The following is a 19,764-nucleotide window of genomic DNA, read 5'->3' on the forward strand; positions in this document are numbered from 1 at the left end:
TCCCTTTAGATCTCTGCTTAAAGAAACACAAATAAGGGTCACTTTTGTCATAGGCAGGCTTCAGGTTGAGTGGTGCAATTTACTAATTTTAGAGAAACTGCGCTACTAAAAATTGTTAAAATAAAGATGTTAAAACCATAATCATAAAGTAAATTAGATAAGATTTTACAAAAGTTCTTATCAAATTGTTATAGAACAATTTTATTACCAGCAAAATTTTTCATAATTTGCAGGGTTATTGATGGATAAGACAATGGACTAAAAATTAGTTCACACATTGTCATTCATTTCACAAAATAATCAATTCTGTAGATCAAAATTATCGGTAATAAAACTCTGGACGGGTAAGTACCCCAAGAATGGGAGATCATAATTCCAAAACTTTTGGGGCAATTATATTTTACTGTTCATTGTCTGTTCCCTCCGTGATCGAATTGTTTTTATATACATAGCATCTCTATAAATTTCCTCTTCCCTCACTTACTGACTAACTCACTCACTTACTGACATATTGCATCAGAAATATTGAAAATTTTAAAACTATGGCAACAGTTTACGTGATATTACTATACAAACACAATCACACATACAACTTAATATACATATATTACTAGCGGCTACGAAACCAGAGGTTTCTATGGACATTCCATTTGAGTTTTAAAAAATTGGGGGTGGGGGAGTTAAGATAACACTAAAACTTTATAGAAGAAAGGATATGTTTCTTTTGAAGCATGAACGACAGGCCGACGGATAAATTATGTACATGAAATCTTCATCAAACATTTCAGCTGTCTAACTTAAGTAGCGGCTAAGAAATTCACATTTTACCATATCAATACGGACAGACTGACAATGTAAATTATAGAGTAGCTTCGCTACTAAAAATCAACCCTGCTATCAAAATTATTTGCTATGAGGTTTAGACGCTGCTAGTTTAAACAAACCAATAAAGAATTTAAGAAGTACCCAAAGTTTTGGGTTCTTCTAATGTTTTTGTAACTTTGGGTACCAGGTTAATTTATAGTCCAATGTATCACTGCACTACATGGCTGTGGGAACCATCTCGCACAACTAATAAGAAGAATAAGATGTTTTGGGATGCTGGCTTATTTTTACCCCCCTTCGGAATACTCTCTCTCAAACTGACTCATCACCTCTCTCTATCTCTCTCTCTCTCTCTCTATCTCTATCTCTATCTCTATCTCTCTCTCTCTCTCTCTCTCTCTCTCTCTCTCTCTCTCTCTCTCTCTCTTTCTCTCTCTATCTATCTATCTATCTCTTTCTCTCTCTCTCTCTCTCTCTCTCTTTCTCTCTCTCTCTCTCTCTCTCTCTCTCTCTTTTCCTCTTAGTTCTTGCTCTTCTTTTCTATCTATCTATCTTACCCTTTTAATCTCTCTCCTATAATTTCTCTTTGTTGACTACTATTGGCACTGTCCCTAACCATATCCTCCAGGGGCTACGTCACTATTTACCTGAATACTATTGGCACTGTCCCTAACCATATTTTCCAGGTGCTACGTCATTATTTACCTGAATACTCCAGACGTCACTATTTACCTGAATACTATTGGTACTGTCCCTAACCATATCCTCCAGGAGCTACGTCACTATTTACCTGAATACTATTGGCCCTGTCCCTAACCATATCCTCCAGGGGCTACGTCACTATTTACCTGAATACTATTGTCACTGTCCCTAACCATATCCTCCAGGGGCTACGTCACTATTTACCTGAATACTATTGGCCCTGTCCCTAACCATATCCTCCAGGGGCTACGTCACTATTTACCTGAAAAACACCTCTGGGACGGTTGATAACAAAATATCAAAATTTTTCAAGAAACCAACCACTTACTTGCTCGATCCTTGTCTGGAAGTCCCTACCATACAATATATGTATATGTAGTGAGTTGCTCATATTTTGGCCAATGGCGTTCCCCCATTCTCTTACTTTTAATTTCGCCTGTCTGACCTACAGCTGAAGTACTTACAACTATTAACATATTTTGTTATGACGCGGTTTGGTCCAATAATATAACATTTGGCTAAATTCTCTCGAATATTTTATGGTTAAAAGACTAAATAATACTTGTATATCTCTCTTTTTCACCCCCCCCCCCCGCTCTTCTTTGTTTGTGTTAATTTAGTTTGCTCTTGTAAACTGACCGTAATTTATCTAATCCATGTGGATCCAAAACTATATTCCATGCAAAGCAATAGTTGAATATTTGGATGTGTGTTAAATAAGATCTCGGAAACTCCATTATGTTTTAAGCTTTTCTGAAAGTCTTTATCAAATTGTGTTTTCAACTTGTTATTTCGCCCCCCTAGGGAGGTCAGAAAATAGCTTAAAACAACCCAAATATATTCATGTATCTTTCTTTAATAGTACAGCCCACATGGGCTAATTATTAATAATTTTTCAGATTTTTAGATTCAGATAATAAAAACTTACTACTTCTATGTTATAGGATATACGGCGGCGTTATTCCTCAAAGTATCTTGTTAAGCACCAAACCTCCTTCATCTGTATTTTCAAACAGAATAAAAAACAAAATAGGGGTAGGGGGGTTTAGATATTTATTTGTTTATTTATTACTTTATATCAGTTTAGGTTAGATTATATTGGTTACTGGTTAGCAAAATTTTTTTCAAATTGTAAAAATACAAATTAAATTAGAAATATTATTTTTTTCTGTAAAGAATCCGAAAGCAAGAACATTAATGTCCACATTAGCGCAGCATTAAAAACTTTAAAGGGAACACAGTAATAGTGTCTGACTGATTATGACGTAACAAAAAACAATTAGCCAATGAGAGGCCGTTATTGACCAATGGTAAATTTAAATTGGGCTCTCATTGGCTAATTTTTTTTGTTACGTCATAATCAGTCAGACATTATTACTGTGTTCCTTTAAAGGATCATGAAAGGAAACGAAGTTGTGGGTTTCGTCGTATTTTCACAGAGAGAGAGAAATAGAGAGAGTGAAAAAAAAGAGATGGAGAGAGAGAAAGTTAGTTTGTGTTTGTTGTGTATTAATTTCAAAAAAACAGACAAAGTCCAAAATACTCTCACGATGTACTGACATACTAATATTCATTGTAGAGTAGCTACGATACTAAAAAGTGCATCCAATTAAAAACTAGCAAGAGTGCATTTTTATACTGGATATATCATGCACATATTTTTTCTCACAAAAATATCATTTTTCCTCTTTTAGTTGAGAAGCCAATTAAAACTTCAAATAGTCATTACAAGTTACATACAAAGACACAATCAAATTGACACAATACACAAAAACTGAAAAGGCATAAATTGTCAAACAAGGATTATTTTAAGCCAAAAAGGAGCGAAATAGTCTCTAATAAATCGAACAAGTAACCTCCCCCCCCCCCCCCTAAAAAGGAATATTTCCCAATGAAACTATGATTTACATACAGAAAAACAAAGTGAAGGAAGCAACTCTTTATGCAACACTTTCTTCATTGTTGTAAAATTTAATGCTCTATTCGAAGCACAACACATATAAACAAACCTCTAATCTCCCTTTTATTCTAAGATTTTCTAATTTTAGTTTAGTATCATTATATTTACTAAATATGCTTGAACGAACATATTTCTTAGAATAAAAGTCGGTTAATCTATTTATATAAAACAAGGAATACAACATCCATGTGTAGCAAAGTACAAAAATCATGGAAAGACAAACGAACAAAGTGAATTAGGAGGATATGTTCAGTGGTCAGAAATATATATTATTAATGTTAATATTATTAATATGCATCTTTTGTAAAATGACTTACAAGCCGACGGACCAAGTAAGTTGTATACTAGGTGCTATTATAAAAAAGGATATCTTCAACAAAAATATCAGACATCTATCCCAACTAGCATATGAGAAAATCACATGTCCCCCATAGCGTTAAGAACGGACAGAATAATAAAGTAGCTACTATAATATTTATACGCTTGTTATTGTTACGCAAGTAATGGATATTCTTGCCCTTGGTATCTGTTACGTATTTATGCTTTTTATCTAATTATAAAGATAAGTCTAATAACAAATAATATACATACAGGAGATAAAGTTAAATACAATTTACAATAAATCTATTATCCTAGATGGTCAATCAGATACAATAATTCATCCAGCTTTTGATTGCATTTAGTCACATTAGATTAAATCACTTATATGGTTATCTTAGACGATAGTATTTACCCAAACTATGTAAATAAATTCAATCAAACAAGGATGACAACATCCATAACAGCGAGGCTCTGAAACGAAAATTAACACTTCTGGGGTGTCAGAACAAAAAAATCAGAATATGAATGTATAGAAGTCAAAACAAAATTGAAAGTAAATTTGTTGAAAAACTGCTTAAATACAGGATTATGTTTAAGGACATACTTGCATTTTTAGGACTTGATTATAGAGATGCTTCGCTTATAGCATCATACTTTATTGTCCTAGGTATCAATATGCTTGATCAGTCGGATGATTTTATCATATAAAAATGTATTGTTAAAAAAGATAAAAATCAACATGTTTTAAATGGACGTAGAGACATTCTGGTAAATATTATAGACTGGCTAAGCTTTCTAAATTGTATTTAACTGGTTTAGGAATCATCTTGTAAAGTTTGAAATTGATAGAAAAATTTTAACATGCCTAAATTAACGAAAGAGCGATCCGTTCCAGATGGGCGTACGGACCAACTCTAATTATAGAAAAGCTTCGCTATTAAAAATAACTTCCCATTCCTACATATATTATGAACAATTTAAGGGTTATGATGTATTTGGTCGTATTGTCATTAATCTGTGCTCCTGTTGGTACAATCAAGGAATTGATCATCTAGACTTTATATATTTATTCTATTTACTTGTATTTTGATGTAAAGTTATTTTGGAGAGAATTTGTTTTAAGCAATTTTTCAGCTGTTTAAGCATTTTTGGCAGCACCGTTACTCTATAACAACGCACGAAATACCCATTCAACTGACACATACTCAAATTATTTTAAGTGTATCATGATTATCCACTAATTTACAATTTATCTTACGAGAGGCAAAATGGTTTTTACTTAGCTTTTAAAATCAAATTGTGGAGGTTTTAAGCTATTTTGGAAGAAATATGGGTAAACTTTCTGCCCCATTTCTTATTTTTATTGTTGACATTTTCAGTTAACATCTAAAATTTAATTTTACTGATGGAGGCTTCTCTCCTTGATGACGCCCATAGAGGCTGAAAGCGAAGCCACTATTATGAAATAAAGTACATAAAATGCTTTATCTTTAATTTGACATCAAAAAGATAAGTTAAAAGGATATAAAAGCAGTTATCAAATAAAAACTTACAGTTTGCTTAAATTTTGAAAGTTTTATTATGTTGGGTGTTTTGGGGATTATCTTGTTTTTAGGCCTTGTTTCTGCAAGGCCAAAAAACCTTACAGAAGGTATTTTTTACTTATTATAAGCAAAGCTACTCTTTAACTAATTTATACTCGTCAATATCCTCCTTTTGTGAATATTGACAGACTTTAAAAAATTATAAAAACTTAAAGTGTTAGCTAATTATTATTACCGTAGTAATAATTGAATAGTTTTTTGAAATATTTGAAATTAACAGACAATTAATAAGAATAATTTATGAATAATAAAAAAAGAAAACCAAAATTTTTTATCTGATCATCATTTGATATTTTAGACCCGTTGATACAAAATGATTGGGCCACACTTAGAGATGAAGTTACAATCAGGCAACTTTTCATTTTGTCTATTTAAAGCGTTTTATAAATTTTCATCTATAGTTAATTCGAAGGCTGGTGGGGACAATGGAATGTAAAGAACACTTGTAACCAAAATTTCATAACAACATTATTTTATTTGATGGATCAAATACGTTGAATTTTTGTATCAAGTTTTGTTTTTTTGGTTCAATACTATGGTGTAAAAACTTTTCAACCAGTAATTAAAATCTACAGAAGGGATACTTTAGATTTTCATCTTTGGGAATGTATATCAATTCCTTGTTCATTATCTCTTACTATTCCTTAATTTATTCTTTTAGAAGGAAGTTAAAAATTTATGACTTTATGGGGCTTGGTGTCGCTTCGGGTACTAGACCTCTCTCCACGCACCTTGAAACATACTCCGCTTATGATTGCGGTGTAAAGCATCCATTCGCCATCAGACAACCAACTCTCTGAGATGCACGACCTTTGTCTGAGAAGTCCCAACTGTGCATGGTAACAATTTGCGCCTGTTTTGGGCCAAGGCATATGACATAGTAGCAGTGGGAACCATTTTTAACGTCTTTAGTTATGGCGCGATGTCGGACTGGGATTAGAACCTATCACCTTACCGACGACTAGCGGATGCGCTACGTGTTGAGCCACGGTCGCGGGTTCTTTTAAAAAGGAACACACATATAGTTAAACTAATTATATAACAATTATATGACAGATTCAATAACAAAGATTTATTAATGATTTTTTTTAGATTGTTCAGCCCTGGTGATTATTTTGAGGGAGGAGATGAATTTACAATCTGGCAAGAGATGGGAAAGGAATGTTGTTACACTAATATTTACTCCAAGTAGAACCTGTCTTATTTTTGGCCTTTTCAATAATATGATCAAAAAGATATTTGAAAATAGGTTTTATTTTCAGTCTGACAAAAAGTTAAGTCATAATTAAATTGTAAATTGTTGACAAAATTGTGAAATCAACAAAATGTTTATTGGTTCTAGAGGAAAAGTTTATCTACTGAAAACTGAAAAATTAACAATCTTAGATTATTCATTTCAATTAAAAAATATCAACAATACTGAACAGGATATTGACTGCATAGTTCATGATGATCTAATAACAGAGGTAATAATAAAAAAAAAGTTCGTCCATACATAATAGTAAGCATGTTATAAAATATCTGTATTACATTATACAGTGTGTGTTTTTTTGAGAACTTTTTTGAAAGCAATTTTACCCCACTTATAGTTATCAGAATTTAATAATTAATGGCTTATTTTCTTCGTTTTTTATAACCATTTATAGAACATCAAAAAAATATTTCAGTTTATATTAAAAAGTACAGTAAAATCAAAAATTTAAAACCTAGGTGTCAACATCTAAAAATGGTTTTAGCGCATTTTTCTCATGCTCAAATCTTCTACCATTTGCAAGAATGGCTGCAAAACGCTTCAAAGTTGAGATACAGAGTTAAAAATTGATACAGATGCTTTTGGAGACATGTACTACAACATATCAAAGTTTGAAGGCCATATCTCAACCAGGGAGGAAGTACTGGCCCCCCAAAGTGGACTAATGAAAATCTAATTTTTTCTTGCAAAGGGTAGAACATAAGGAAAAAGGATAAGAGGATGAATACTCACCCCTTTTTCATGGTAAAATACTACTTCCCCATCCCTAAATTTAGAAGCAGATGAAAATCAAAAACCGCCCAGGGCTTTTTGTAAGTCAATCATAAATAATAATGTGAATAAAAAGAAAAGCGATATTTAGTAAACAGCCGTGGGCGGTCAGAATCAGCTGAATGTTCATTATGAAAAAAATTTCCCTCTTTTTAGAAATAAAAGGATTCATCTTTCATGAACAAATTTTTGTAAATAAAAATAAAATTCTATGTAATTTTTAATTAAAACATTAAAACGAAAATATCTAATCTAATATTCTTGCCCTAAATATGGAAATAGTAAAAAGTAAAAAAATATTTTTTTTAATAATTTTTAATCCTCCCATTTGAAAAGTAGTGGAATAGCAATAAATTTTAGCGCGGCAACAGCGCTGAGTAGGCCTCTAGGCCCACTGCCTATTTTCGTCTTCTAGTTGCTTCGATTCCTCTCTTTTATTTTTTTCTCTATGGGGTAGAAGATTTGAGCTTAAGAAAATGCGCTAAAACCTTTTTTAGATGTTGACACCTAAATTTTGAATTTTTGATTTTACTGAACTTTTTTAATAAAAACTGAAATCTTTTTTTGATGTTCTATAAATGGTTATAAAAAAACGAAGAAAATAAGCCATTAATCATTAAATTCTGATAACTATAAGTGGGGTAAAATTGCTTTCAAAAAAGTTCTCATAAAAAAAAACACACTGTACTATAGACTGCTTTCCATGGGTATTCAAATTACAAAACTTTAAAATTTGTAGAAAATTGTCTTTAATTATACATGATTTTTCAGTATGGCATAAAACAAGTTGAAACATTAATCTGTTCTGAATCCATAATGGGAAAAAATATATAGTTTGTAAAGGACTCTTTAATTGAGTGAGTTGTTATATAGGAGAGCAAATAAGAAAAAGCGTGTTGAGATCATTTTAAGATCTCAGAGATGGGTTTTTAATAAATGCCGTGTTATTTCGACAATTTTTAGACATTGATTGATTGAACGAAGACGATGGGATTTCAACACAGAGTATACAACATAAGAATGTAAAATTTTAAAATTATTATTTTAGCTATTTGTAAAATGTCTAATACAACTTAAATCCATTCGCTGCTTATTTATTAATGTATCTTTTTAGATCTGTATTAGACATTATACAAATGGCCAAAATAATAATTTTAAAATTTTGAATTCTTAAGTTGAATACTCTGTTAAAAACATTATTTCATCTTGAAGATCAATGCCCCGTACGATTTTAATAGAGTATACAACTTGAGAATTCAAAATTTTAAATTATTATTTCAGCCATTTGTATAATGTCTAACACAGCTCTAAAAAGATGCATTAATAAATATGCAGCGAAAATGGATTTAAGTTGTATTAGACATTATACAAATGGCTAAAATAATAATTTTAAAATTTTGAATTCTTATGTTGTATACTCTGTGTTGAAATCCCATCGTCTTCGTTCAATCAATCAATGTCGAAAAAATTGTTGAAAAAACGCGGCATTTATTAAAAACCCATCTCAGGTCTTAGAGCAATACAGAGATCAACTAACAATGTTCACTTTTAAGCTTTTAAGTAGCTTTGCTGCAGAAGCATAAAAATATTAATATATAGGTTTTCCCTCCAGCTAACTTTAATCCTGATCTACCAACAAAACTGATGACCCATGGATTTTCCTCCACGGTAGCAGGTTATCTTTATTACTTTTTACGAAGTAGTAAGATCAAACTAACATTGTTATTTCTAATTTTACTTTAAGATGTAGTGATGTGTGGATTCCAGGGAAGTTCACGCTTTTTATTTTGTGGGGGGGTTAAATAATTGGTTTCAAAAAGGAATTTGTTATTACACCATCTTACACCAGATTATTATATATCTGGCTAAAATAACGATACTTACCATCCACCACTTTACCATATCCCCTCCCCTCCAACTGGAAAAACGAACTGACCTATAATTGACAGTGGAAATAGCACCCTAGATTGAAGAAAATTTTTCCCCTGCTATAAAATCCACGTGTATTCTACATCCATTGTTTCAAATTAGGGGTGTAATCTAATATATTTTTTGAATAAAATGACAGGTTTCAGAGTTTTAAGGGGGGGGGGGGGGACAATAAACACCTCCCTACATTTATCTTAGAAATTTGAATAAAAAATTTTTAGGAGTTTGGTTTTGATTTGTACCACTGATAAATAAAAATGAATGATTATTTCTAGGAGGAAAAACTAATTTTGTGAATGCCTGGATGCAAAACAGTGCTGAAGATGTGAATGTGATCTTGGTTGACTGGTCAGGACTTGCTTTCGCTGTTCAGGAATGATAAATATTTTACTTGTTTCTAACCCTTAACCTTTTTTAATCATTCTCAGGACTAAGGACCAAAAAAGGTTGAAGAGCATAGATGTAAAAAATCAATGAAAAGTTTATTGAAGAAACTTGCATAAAATTGATCATTGTAATACCAGGCCCCTGACTGGGACAGTGTGTTTTATGATTCTGCTGCTCGCAGTGCTATTGATGTTGGACAATACCTGGGACATTGTCTGGCTGCTCTTCATAATCAAGGTTTGTCAGATAGCTTCCTGTGTGTGAAGTCATGGAGTAGGACCACCTCAAGCTATCAAGCTCCACGTTCAAGCACATTATGACTTGGCCCGCCATCTCATGAGAGCTACTCATTATTACCTCCCTCTCACTGAGTATGGCAAGTGTTCCAAATTAAGTCACCCTAATGCATGATGCTCTCTGCAGAGGAGCTTGGGATAAGGGTAGTACTGATATTATGTACGTGACTATTGACTATCCAAACTTACTCAACAATCCCTTTCTTACACAACCAGGGTATTTTCATGGTTAATTGAACACGAAATCTCACACTAAAGCTCAGTGTGTTACCACTGAGCCACAATGTCTCTTTCAAGAACATTATGACTTGACACGCTTTCTCATGGGAGATACTCTTTATTACCTTATCCTTGACAAGTATGACAGGTGTCCCACATTAAGCCATCAAAATAAATGATGCTCTCTGCAGAGGAGCTATACAGTATCCAAACTACTCAACAATCTCCCATCTTACACAACAAAGAGGAAGTTGCGTGAATGAATTGTGACGGAGAATTTCAAGTTACATAAGACTTAATTATTATGATAATATGATATTCATATATCATTATTTAATTAAGGGCGAGCAAAGTTTCACCTTGTTGGACACAGCCTTGGAGCCCATTTGGTTGGAAAAGCTGGCAGAATCTATAAGGTTATGCTTCAAATTCTATGTATTTGGCTTCTCACCAACAAATAACAAATATATCTTAAACTACTTTTCCATTTTTGATGTGTCAGTCACAAGAACATAGTAAGAGCATGATATAAGTAGCAAAACTATAAAACTCATCACCATTCAAAGTTAGGAAAATTTAATAACTTAAAAAAGAAGATTCCCTTGATACAAATTTTATTAAAATATAGGACTTATTCATTATTCAATAATTGAAAATAAATGTTAACACTTTCATATATTTCAGGAACTCACAGGAGAATATGTAGATAGAGTGACAGGATTAGATCCTGCTGGGCCCAGATTTGTTGATGGACCAATCATGAGTGCCATTCCAGAACTGTATGCCAACAGACTAAATCCAGAATCAGGTTTTTCTTTTTTTACATCTACAGTACTTTTAAATTATCCCTAATTAAATATACAGTTTGACCCACGAAAAAGTATTTTTTAGGATGTACAGCCTTTATTTTTTAATGTATCATTAAAAGCAGCATATGTTCTTGTTCTCTATAAAATTTTACACAAGACAAAGAAAAAATATTTATTTTTAAGCACATATCAACATAGATTTTTAAGGCCCAAGTTTCTAAAAAGCTCTTGAGAAAAAGAATTTTCTCAAGAGCTCTAAACTAACTTTAGCTCTAAAGATTTCCGTTGTTAATGAAGGTAAACTTTCAATTATTATATAGTCTTATGTGTATAGAGAACAAGAATATATATAACTTTTGATAATATATTAGGAAATATAGGCTGTACAACCTAAAAAATATTTTTTCGTGGGTCATACTGTATAGATGTGTTACCAATTTTAAACCTTGAAAATAAACTTCTGTAGTATAAACTGAAGTGGTAAAGTAATTCTATATTCATTGTCTGAGAATTTATGCAATTTTGTTCTGAACCAATATTCTGTATCTGTATCAGATCTGTGGTTCTGATAGATTTAATGTTTGAATAGGTGCTTATGTTGATATCATTCATTCTTGTGCATCTCTTACTCCAGCTGCTGTTTGGGTCACTCCTAGATTAGGTGAGTATCATTTCACATGGGAGTACTGATTAAATGTAAATCTTAGCACTTTCAAATATAAAAGATTATGATCAATCATACAAATCAATCTTCCAAACTTAAGGACTTAAGTAAACTTAAGTAATTTCTTGCATACAATAATGTTTGTTCTTAATCAGTTGATTTTAACATAATCTGTGAAATTCAGCTGTTTATATCTGACTTATTATTGAATAAAGTAAAACAAATTGTCCTTTCTCATATCAAAATGTGTATCTATCCAATAATTGGTTCAAATTGTTCCTTTTAGTATAATTAAGGTATTATTCATCTTACTTTCATCTTTCATTGATATAAAATACAGGAGATTTACATCAGTTGGGGCATGCTGATTTCTATCCTTGGGGAGGATATGATCAAAATGGCTGTGAACTCTTTGGTCCTGATGCTCTTCCAGGTATACATGTAAAAAGATAATTTATAATCAAAAGTAGAACAGCAGTAAAAAATTGGTACTGGTTTTTAGTATGTTAACTCTGAGTAAAGGATTGAATAGACTTGATGGTAAATAGCTGGAATACATGTAAAAATGTATTATCAGGTGGTGCCTGTTCCCACAAGCGGTCAACCTACTACTTCCTGCACTCAATCTTTGAGCCCAATCTGTTTCCCAGCATGGAGTGTGCTGATGTAGATGCCTGCAGTAACTGGGTTACCATATCAGATGATGTTGCTGCATACATGGGACAGATTTCACAGGTGATCTAGGAAGTATTATCTAAGCACATATAATATCCTTATACTAAAGTAACAGGATGTCTGTGTGTCTGTGTATCTGTGTGTCTGTACCGAAGGATCTCGCTAACCGCTAAACCGATTGGGTTCTCCTTAACAAGGTAGATTGTCATATGTCCCGGGAAGGTTTTTAACTATTTTGGGGGAGGGTACCACCACCCTCCCAAGAGAAATCACAATAAAATCGAAAAAAATTTAAATATTTCCGCCGCATAGTGTCGCTAGCGTAGTCTTGCTAGCGTAGTCGCGCTGCGTAGACGCATGAATTTAACAATTGATAACATAGACAAGTTATTTCTCAAATTAGATATTTAAAATAAAAAAATATTTAAAGGCCACTAGAGGCCTCTAGGGGCGTAGCCGCTAGTTATACATATAGTAGTAAGATATGTTTGTTTTTCTGTTAAGATCTTGCTAGCTAACCATTGAACTGATTAAGTTCTTCATTTTAGGGAAGCTAGGTTTAATATTAAATGGAATTGAAGTTATGTGTGTTCAAGAATTCTTTGAACAAATTTCTCACATAAGGGAAAATAATTGTATTTAACATCCCAGTAATAAGTTGGGACAAGATACTATTTGTTATTGCAACCAAAATTTATGCTTGTATCCTGGGTATCCTAGTATTCCGGATATCCTAGTAATGTTTCTCTACAAAGCAAATGATAGTATATTTCATCCCTATGTGATGGAAATGTTAACTTGGAATTCAGTCATGTTTTTTATCAGGTATTTGTCAAGGGTCTTTATTCTAAGACCAATATTGGTTAATAAAAGGATTGGTAGATTTATGAGGTTTGGCCCTATCATCCCTTTAATTAGGAAAACTTGATTTAAAGCTACACTTAAATTAAATCAAATGACTAATCTTATCCTTTAGAGGAACTCCAGGTAGGGGTACTACTAGCAATAATTGAAATCTTATTTCAGGAGTATTGGACCCCTGGAACTAGAAAGCTGTATTTCCTGGAAATTAGTGATAACCACTGGGACTACTATGAACATAACTATCAATAAATCATTTAAAATATAAATTTGAACAAATTTTATTTTATTTTCATTCAACATTTAAGGATGACAATACCTATATTAGTTATCTGTTTTGAAATATGATAATATTTACTCCTCTTTTAAGGAAAGCTTTTTAGAGGTCCTATAGGTTTTTATATTAAAACCAAAAGAAATAATTCATGGGAAATTCCGAGTGCTAGTGTACATGTTTAGTACTAAACTAGAAACTGACAAACGTCATTAATTAGATGAATAAAGAAGAAAAAAGGTTTTATTTTTACTATATCTCATATTACATATTATATTTAGTATTAGATGCATTTTTTAGATATAATATATTTCATCTAAAGTAGCGCAGCTACTATACTTAGAAGAAGATTATATCAGGCTGATCGTCAAACTAACCAAATTTAGGGCCATACTATTGTCATTGCAAAAAAAATATTGTAGTTACTTTTTGAAATTCAATATATCTTCCTTACTTTTATTTTCAATTCAAGGAAAAAGAAAGAACATAGTTTTTTTGGAGGAGGGGATTGGGATAGGCAAAGTGACTTTTCCCAATAAAGGTACTAAGAAAGAGAGGGAATGTCTGATTGAGCCAATAGGAGAATCGCATCGGTACATACATTTAATTTCATTGGTTGAAATTTTGTACACATCTTGTTACGAATGCATGTTTTTTCTCATTTCACACTTAGATAAAAGTCAGCTGTAAACAGTATATTTTCTTAGTAGAAAGCTTTGCGGAATCAGAATTAATTGCCCAAAAATTTCGTTAAAATTTGAAAGCTTAGTAACGAGGTGGATTCTTAAAAAAAGTTAGGCTGGCTACTCGCTGGTGAGGCAAAATTATTTTTGTGAAAAATCCTCCAAAATCGAATAAAAAAATTTACAAAAATTAAATAAAATCTTAAAAGGGTTATTAACATATGATTTTGTTTAATTTTTGTAGATTATTAATGTGCTTTTGGATGATTTTCCACAAAAATAATTTTGCCTCACTATCGAGTAGCGAGTCTAAAATTTTTTAAGAATCCACATCAGCTTGAGTCGAAAGTAAACAATACTTTTGTCTGCTAGAAATGTTCCTTCTTAGATTTGACGAAAAAAGGGTTCAGAATATGCTTCTATTCTTATATTTCTATTCTTTTCCCCTTTCCAAATAGCCTAAAACCTATCCATCAATATTGCTTGCCTTTACTGAACCTTTTTAGAACAATCAAGTCTTATCAGTTCAAAAGATTTTGTAGAACAAATACAAAAAAAAAAAACATCCTACTACTTTAGTATAAAGGATTTACTTTCCATGTTTAGAATATGTGGCCATAAACAAATAAAGTTTAGATGACAATAAGTTTTATTATGCCATTTTGGATAAAATACTTTACATATTATGCTTTATTTGTGGGGTGAAACACAAATAAAACAGGGATATTTATGCTTATTAGTAGCAGTTATATTAGTCGTCGTAAGCCCTTTGTGTAGAGTTTAGGCACCCCTAAGATTTAGATTTTCATTGTAACCCGTTGTTAACATTATGCAGAGAAGGAGGGGATATTAGCCTGCAAACAATAGAGTTTTAAAATTAATTGTTTGGTTCATACTATCAGTGTCCAAAATTTACAGAAGTGGTAATTTTGTTTGTCATTATTTCAACCAATTTATCTTCAATTTATTTATCCTGCTTTTACACATATGTATGATAAAGATTAAATTTGTTAAAAATGTTGAAGGCATTATGTAAAGTATTTAACTATAATTTTGAAAAACGTGCTAGAAATTTTAACAAGGAAAATAATAAATAAACTAAAGGAGCTCAATAATTTATAGATAAATAAATTGGGAATTTAGCTTGTTTCTTAGTGTACCAAACATTTAGTTTTACGAGATCACTTTACGCTATCTCTCCTCTTAATGAATAACTTATTATCTTTTTTAAGTATAGAAAGTACAAAGGCTCGAGGAAAGGTAATTTTTTTTTATATGAAAGGATGGATGGAATGTCTGTCTGTAATAAAAGATCTCACTAACTGCTCGACTAATACGGCTCTTTTTTACATAAATGCTTTTTCTATGTCTATTTTGGAAGATATTACCTCCACCCTTTCAAAACAATCATTTTTAAAATCTCTGTTCGCACCCAAAGATCTCGCCAACCGCTGAACTTAAGACAACTCTCCATTAAAGTGAAAATCTTTGAATGTTCAGTTGAAGGAAAGTTGTACCTTTTTTAGGGCGGTTGCACATATCCTCTTATTAGAAATCCCCCACTTAAAAAGTATTCCCACTATTTGTATTGTTTTTATCACTTTGCTTTTGAAGTCTGTTTTTGAAGATGACAAAGATATCATAAATTGATCTTAAAACTTTGAATGTTAATCTGTCTTTTGTATGTTGTTTATAATTGTTGTTCCTGTTTACGTTAGACCTAAGCTAAAACAAATATTGGTGTATTGGAATCAAATAATTAGCACAAGAGGTTTCCAGAGCTCTCCCACAAAGTTTAAATATACACACACTCTCCCCTCCCCCCCCCCCTGCTAAAACACATGCACACGCACCATATATAGTATGATTAGGGGGAAATGCCCACGCCCAAAATTTTTCATGATTTTTTACCTAACATATGCTAATATACCCCCCCCCATGTTTTCATTCTTTTTGAAAATAAGCTTATGATGGTAAGATAAGGGGGGTGTAGGTTGCTCCACTGGTAGCTAAAAGGGATAATGATTTATCTTCCATCACTTTCTGATGAAAAGTTTCATAAACAACAACAAGGTTGACATCATTCAAAATGTTTTTACCAAGGAATAAATTGAATACACATAAAAACTTTTAGATAGTATTTTTTATGATAAACTTCTTATGGTTGTGCTTGACTCTTTTATTGATAGATCTTAAATTATAAATATACAGGGTGTTTCAATAGAAACGTTTTTTTTTCAAATCTTAATTATGCATAGAAAATATAACAATTATATGAAATGCTTTATATATCTGGAAAACCTATTCTGGGACATTTATGTTTCAAATATTTGAAAATGATTTTTTCAATAAATCATGCCTTAAAAGCCGGTTTTTCCAAGGGCCTTATTTTTGAAGATTTAGGGATTTCAGGTTGTGGAAAAAATGTTCACATTTTTAAAATTCAAATTGCGCGGCTTGTATTAATAGTAGAAAAACGCCATGCATATGGTTAGAATTGTCATAAACTCTATTTTTTTGAAATATAAGTGCCATTTTTGTGCTATTTGTAGTTTAGGAGCTACGTTTAAAATTGTGAGAAAGGTTGAAAAGTTTTAAGTAAGTTGGAGCATTTTATCACGTAGCTCCTAAACTACAAATAGCACAAAAATGGCACTTATATTTCCAAAAAATAGAGTTTATGACAATTCTAACGATATGCATAACGTTTTTTTACTATTAATACAAGCCGCGCAATTTGAATTTTAAAAATGTGAACATTTTTCCACAATCTTTAAATCTGTAAATCTTCAAAAATAAGGTCTTTGGAAAAACCGGTTTTTAAGGCATAGTTTGTTGAAAAAACAATTTTTAAATTTTTGAAACATAAATGTCCCAGAATAGGTTTTCCAAATATATAAAGCATTTTATATAATGTTTTTACTTTCTATGCATATTTAAGATTTAAAAAAAAAACGTTTCTATTGAAACACCCTGTACAAATAGATATTATCATATAACAAAAATATCCGGCAATCACAAGTTTATTTGTCCTTTTTAAAAAATATTTGTATACTTTATTGATTTTGAGATAAAAGATAAATCAGCAAATTACAAGATAGAATCATTGAAAAGAAAAGCACAGGGATAAGAGATGGGAAATGTGGAAAATATTATTTCAGGCCTATTTCAAGCCTAGGCCTAAAATGGCAGTTATGGGATGGTGCATTAGCTCGTTATCAACGCTAATGAAATAGCTGTGTGTGTGTGTAGATAAAGTATAGAATAAAATTCAGGTAGCTAGTCTAAAGAAAAAATAAAACTTTTTATAAACCTATATATTAATGGCTATTGTTAAAATCACGTTGTTTTTTTGTCTCTTGCAATTTTATTAAAGAGTAAATATTTTATTTGAAAATATTATTTTATCATTGCTTATTAAGATTCTAAATAAATTTAGTACAAGTAAATAAGAACTTGGGTAACCTTCTATCTATTCTTCTTCCTCCATGTTAATACAATAATGTTTTTCTGTACTTTTTATCATATAATAGTACATTAGGTGTTTCAATCAATTCCGTATAAAGTTTGAAAATTTAAAATACAACATTTCATTTATAAACTACCAAATTAATAATTCATAGCTACCCACTTTCCAAAAAATAATCCCTTGTTTTGTTTTTAAATATGGTATTTTTTTCATGTAAAACTCTGGGCAGATTTGATAATTAAGCTGATGTGATCGAACATTTTTTTTTATTATTTCTTATTTATATATAGGAGCAGACGGTTTAAATTGTTTTCTTCAATTTTGGATGCCGCGTTTTTTTATATTTCCATCCGCCAATTGGCTATTGGTTGATACAAAACAGGCTGATCCTTATTGGTTTAGAGCGATAGCTACTTGGGAGCGTCCGCCAGTGACAACAATTAATTAGGAATTGGTAAAAGTTGCAATATCCCTATTGAATCTAGGCCAGGACCTAATTAATGGCCAGGTTTCCTATCCCTTATCCCTGGAAAAGCATTGTTATGTTGCTCAGTTTAAATAAGGCCAGGTTAAAAATATTAGAGTCCCGCAAAAGCTTGAAACACATTTCAAGAATGTAAAATATATGATTAGATGATACCTTATATAAAAAACGCTATTGGAGACATTGCATTTTGTAATTATAATTTGTCATAATTATATTTATTTTTAATTCTCGCATAAAATTTAAATAACAGTTGATTTTCAAATTTATCAAGGATAAAACTAAAATTTTACAAGGTTTAGACTTCATAGAGCAAGGAATGGTTTGGTACAATGACATATTAGGTATGTCTTATTTTTAGAAACTTTTTTAAATGTAATAAAATTTTTAGGGACAATACTTGCAAACATATTTCTTCTAAAGTGATGCATAATGAATGACAATGTGTTTTCTTATATACAGGGCGTTTAAAAAAAATTGCGTTTTTCAAATTTGGGAAACAACCATTAGGAGTACAAAAAAAATAATTATATGTCAATATTCTCTATAAAAATATGCATCGAAATTGTTACAGGTGTTTTTGAATATCTCTGAAAATAATGGCGCATTCTAAAGCATAAATATTTCAAAAGATGCGCATGATGCTTTTTTCTGGTAGAATTTTGTGCCTTAAGGTTGGTTTTCAAAAATTTATTCACTTGAAAAAAAAACATCTTAATACAGCCAATACAATTTTCTACCAATTGCACTAAAAAATTCATTCGTAAATCCCCACCCCTCATTTATTCCTATAATCCTTTAATTTGATTGACAGGTTAAGATATAAATTCATACTTTATCCATATTATGTAATTAAATGCTTTAATAAAAAAAATTCAAACTGCAATAACTTTTTTGTCGTTAGAGATTTTATTGTCAAATAAAAAGGAGTTTTTTTCTTTTTACTATAACCTACTTTATTAAAGAAGATTCTTTTACTGCAAATGCATCACAATCAAGAAATGTGAAAAAATGACAAATTGCAGTTTCTTAAAAATGCTTTTGTGAGGAGCTAAAAAGCATTTCACTTTTTAAACTCATTAAGGTACTTTTTGTATACCTTTTTTTAAATTAATATTGAAATTCTACAATTTTTTTTATACATAATAGATAAGTTATTTTAATTTTTCTGGCACAACATTTTTTACATAAAGCATTTTTGGAAACTATGTACCTATCATAGAGCCCGTATTTTTAGAGATAATGAAAAACACCTGTTATAAATTTTTTACAGAGAATAAGGACATATAATCGTTTTTCTGTATTCCTTCTGGTTGTGTCAGAAAAACGGAAAACGCAGTTTTTTCTGAAACACCGTGTACATTAAATGGAAATACACCAAAAACTCTTTCTAGTCCTCTCTTTGTGTCTAAAAATAGATTCATATTTGGATGTAAGAAGAAGTTGAGAGAAATTTAATAAATGTTTTAAGTACACATACTCAGCTTACATGTCTAGAGATCAAATATTTACCTATTTTAAGTTATACATTACTTATAAATTTATTCACTGTATTCATGTTTTGTTAGAGGTATAGCTC

The 19,764-nt window shown here is 31.2% G+C and overlaps 1 protein-coding gene across 1 annotated transcript; it reads left to right on the forward strand.

Annotated features, from left to right (window-relative positions):
* The first annotated feature begins 5,317 nt into the window (after positions 1 to 5,317).
* On the forward strand, positions 5,318 to 13,554 carry LOC145329972 (phospholipase A1-like). Its single transcript, XM_080174474.1, has 13 exons — positions 5,318 to 5,459; positions 5,711 to 5,762; positions 6,505 to 6,569; positions 6,838 to 6,878; positions 9,035 to 9,110; positions 9,640 to 9,734; positions 9,886 to 9,988; positions 10,609 to 10,682; positions 10,951 to 11,074; positions 11,665 to 11,736; positions 12,080 to 12,172; positions 12,317 to 12,474; positions 13,441 to 13,554. The coding sequence occupies exons 1-13, from the start codon at positions 5,390 to 5,392 to the stop codon at positions 13,525 to 13,527; spliced, it is 1,110 nt and encodes a 369-aa protein (XP_080030600.1). The 5' UTR covers positions 5,318 to 5,389; the 3' UTR covers positions 13,528 to 13,554.
* Positions 13,555 to 19,764: the final 6,210 nt, after the last annotated feature.

This window comes from Acartia tonsa, chromosome 10 (genome assembly GCF_053477335.1).
Source record: "Acartia tonsa isolate MP-2025a chromosome 10, ASM5347733v1, whole genome shotgun sequence".
In the NCBI taxonomy this organism is placed as follows: Eukaryota; Metazoa; Arthropoda; class Copepoda; order Calanoida; family Acartiidae; genus Acartia; species Acartia tonsa.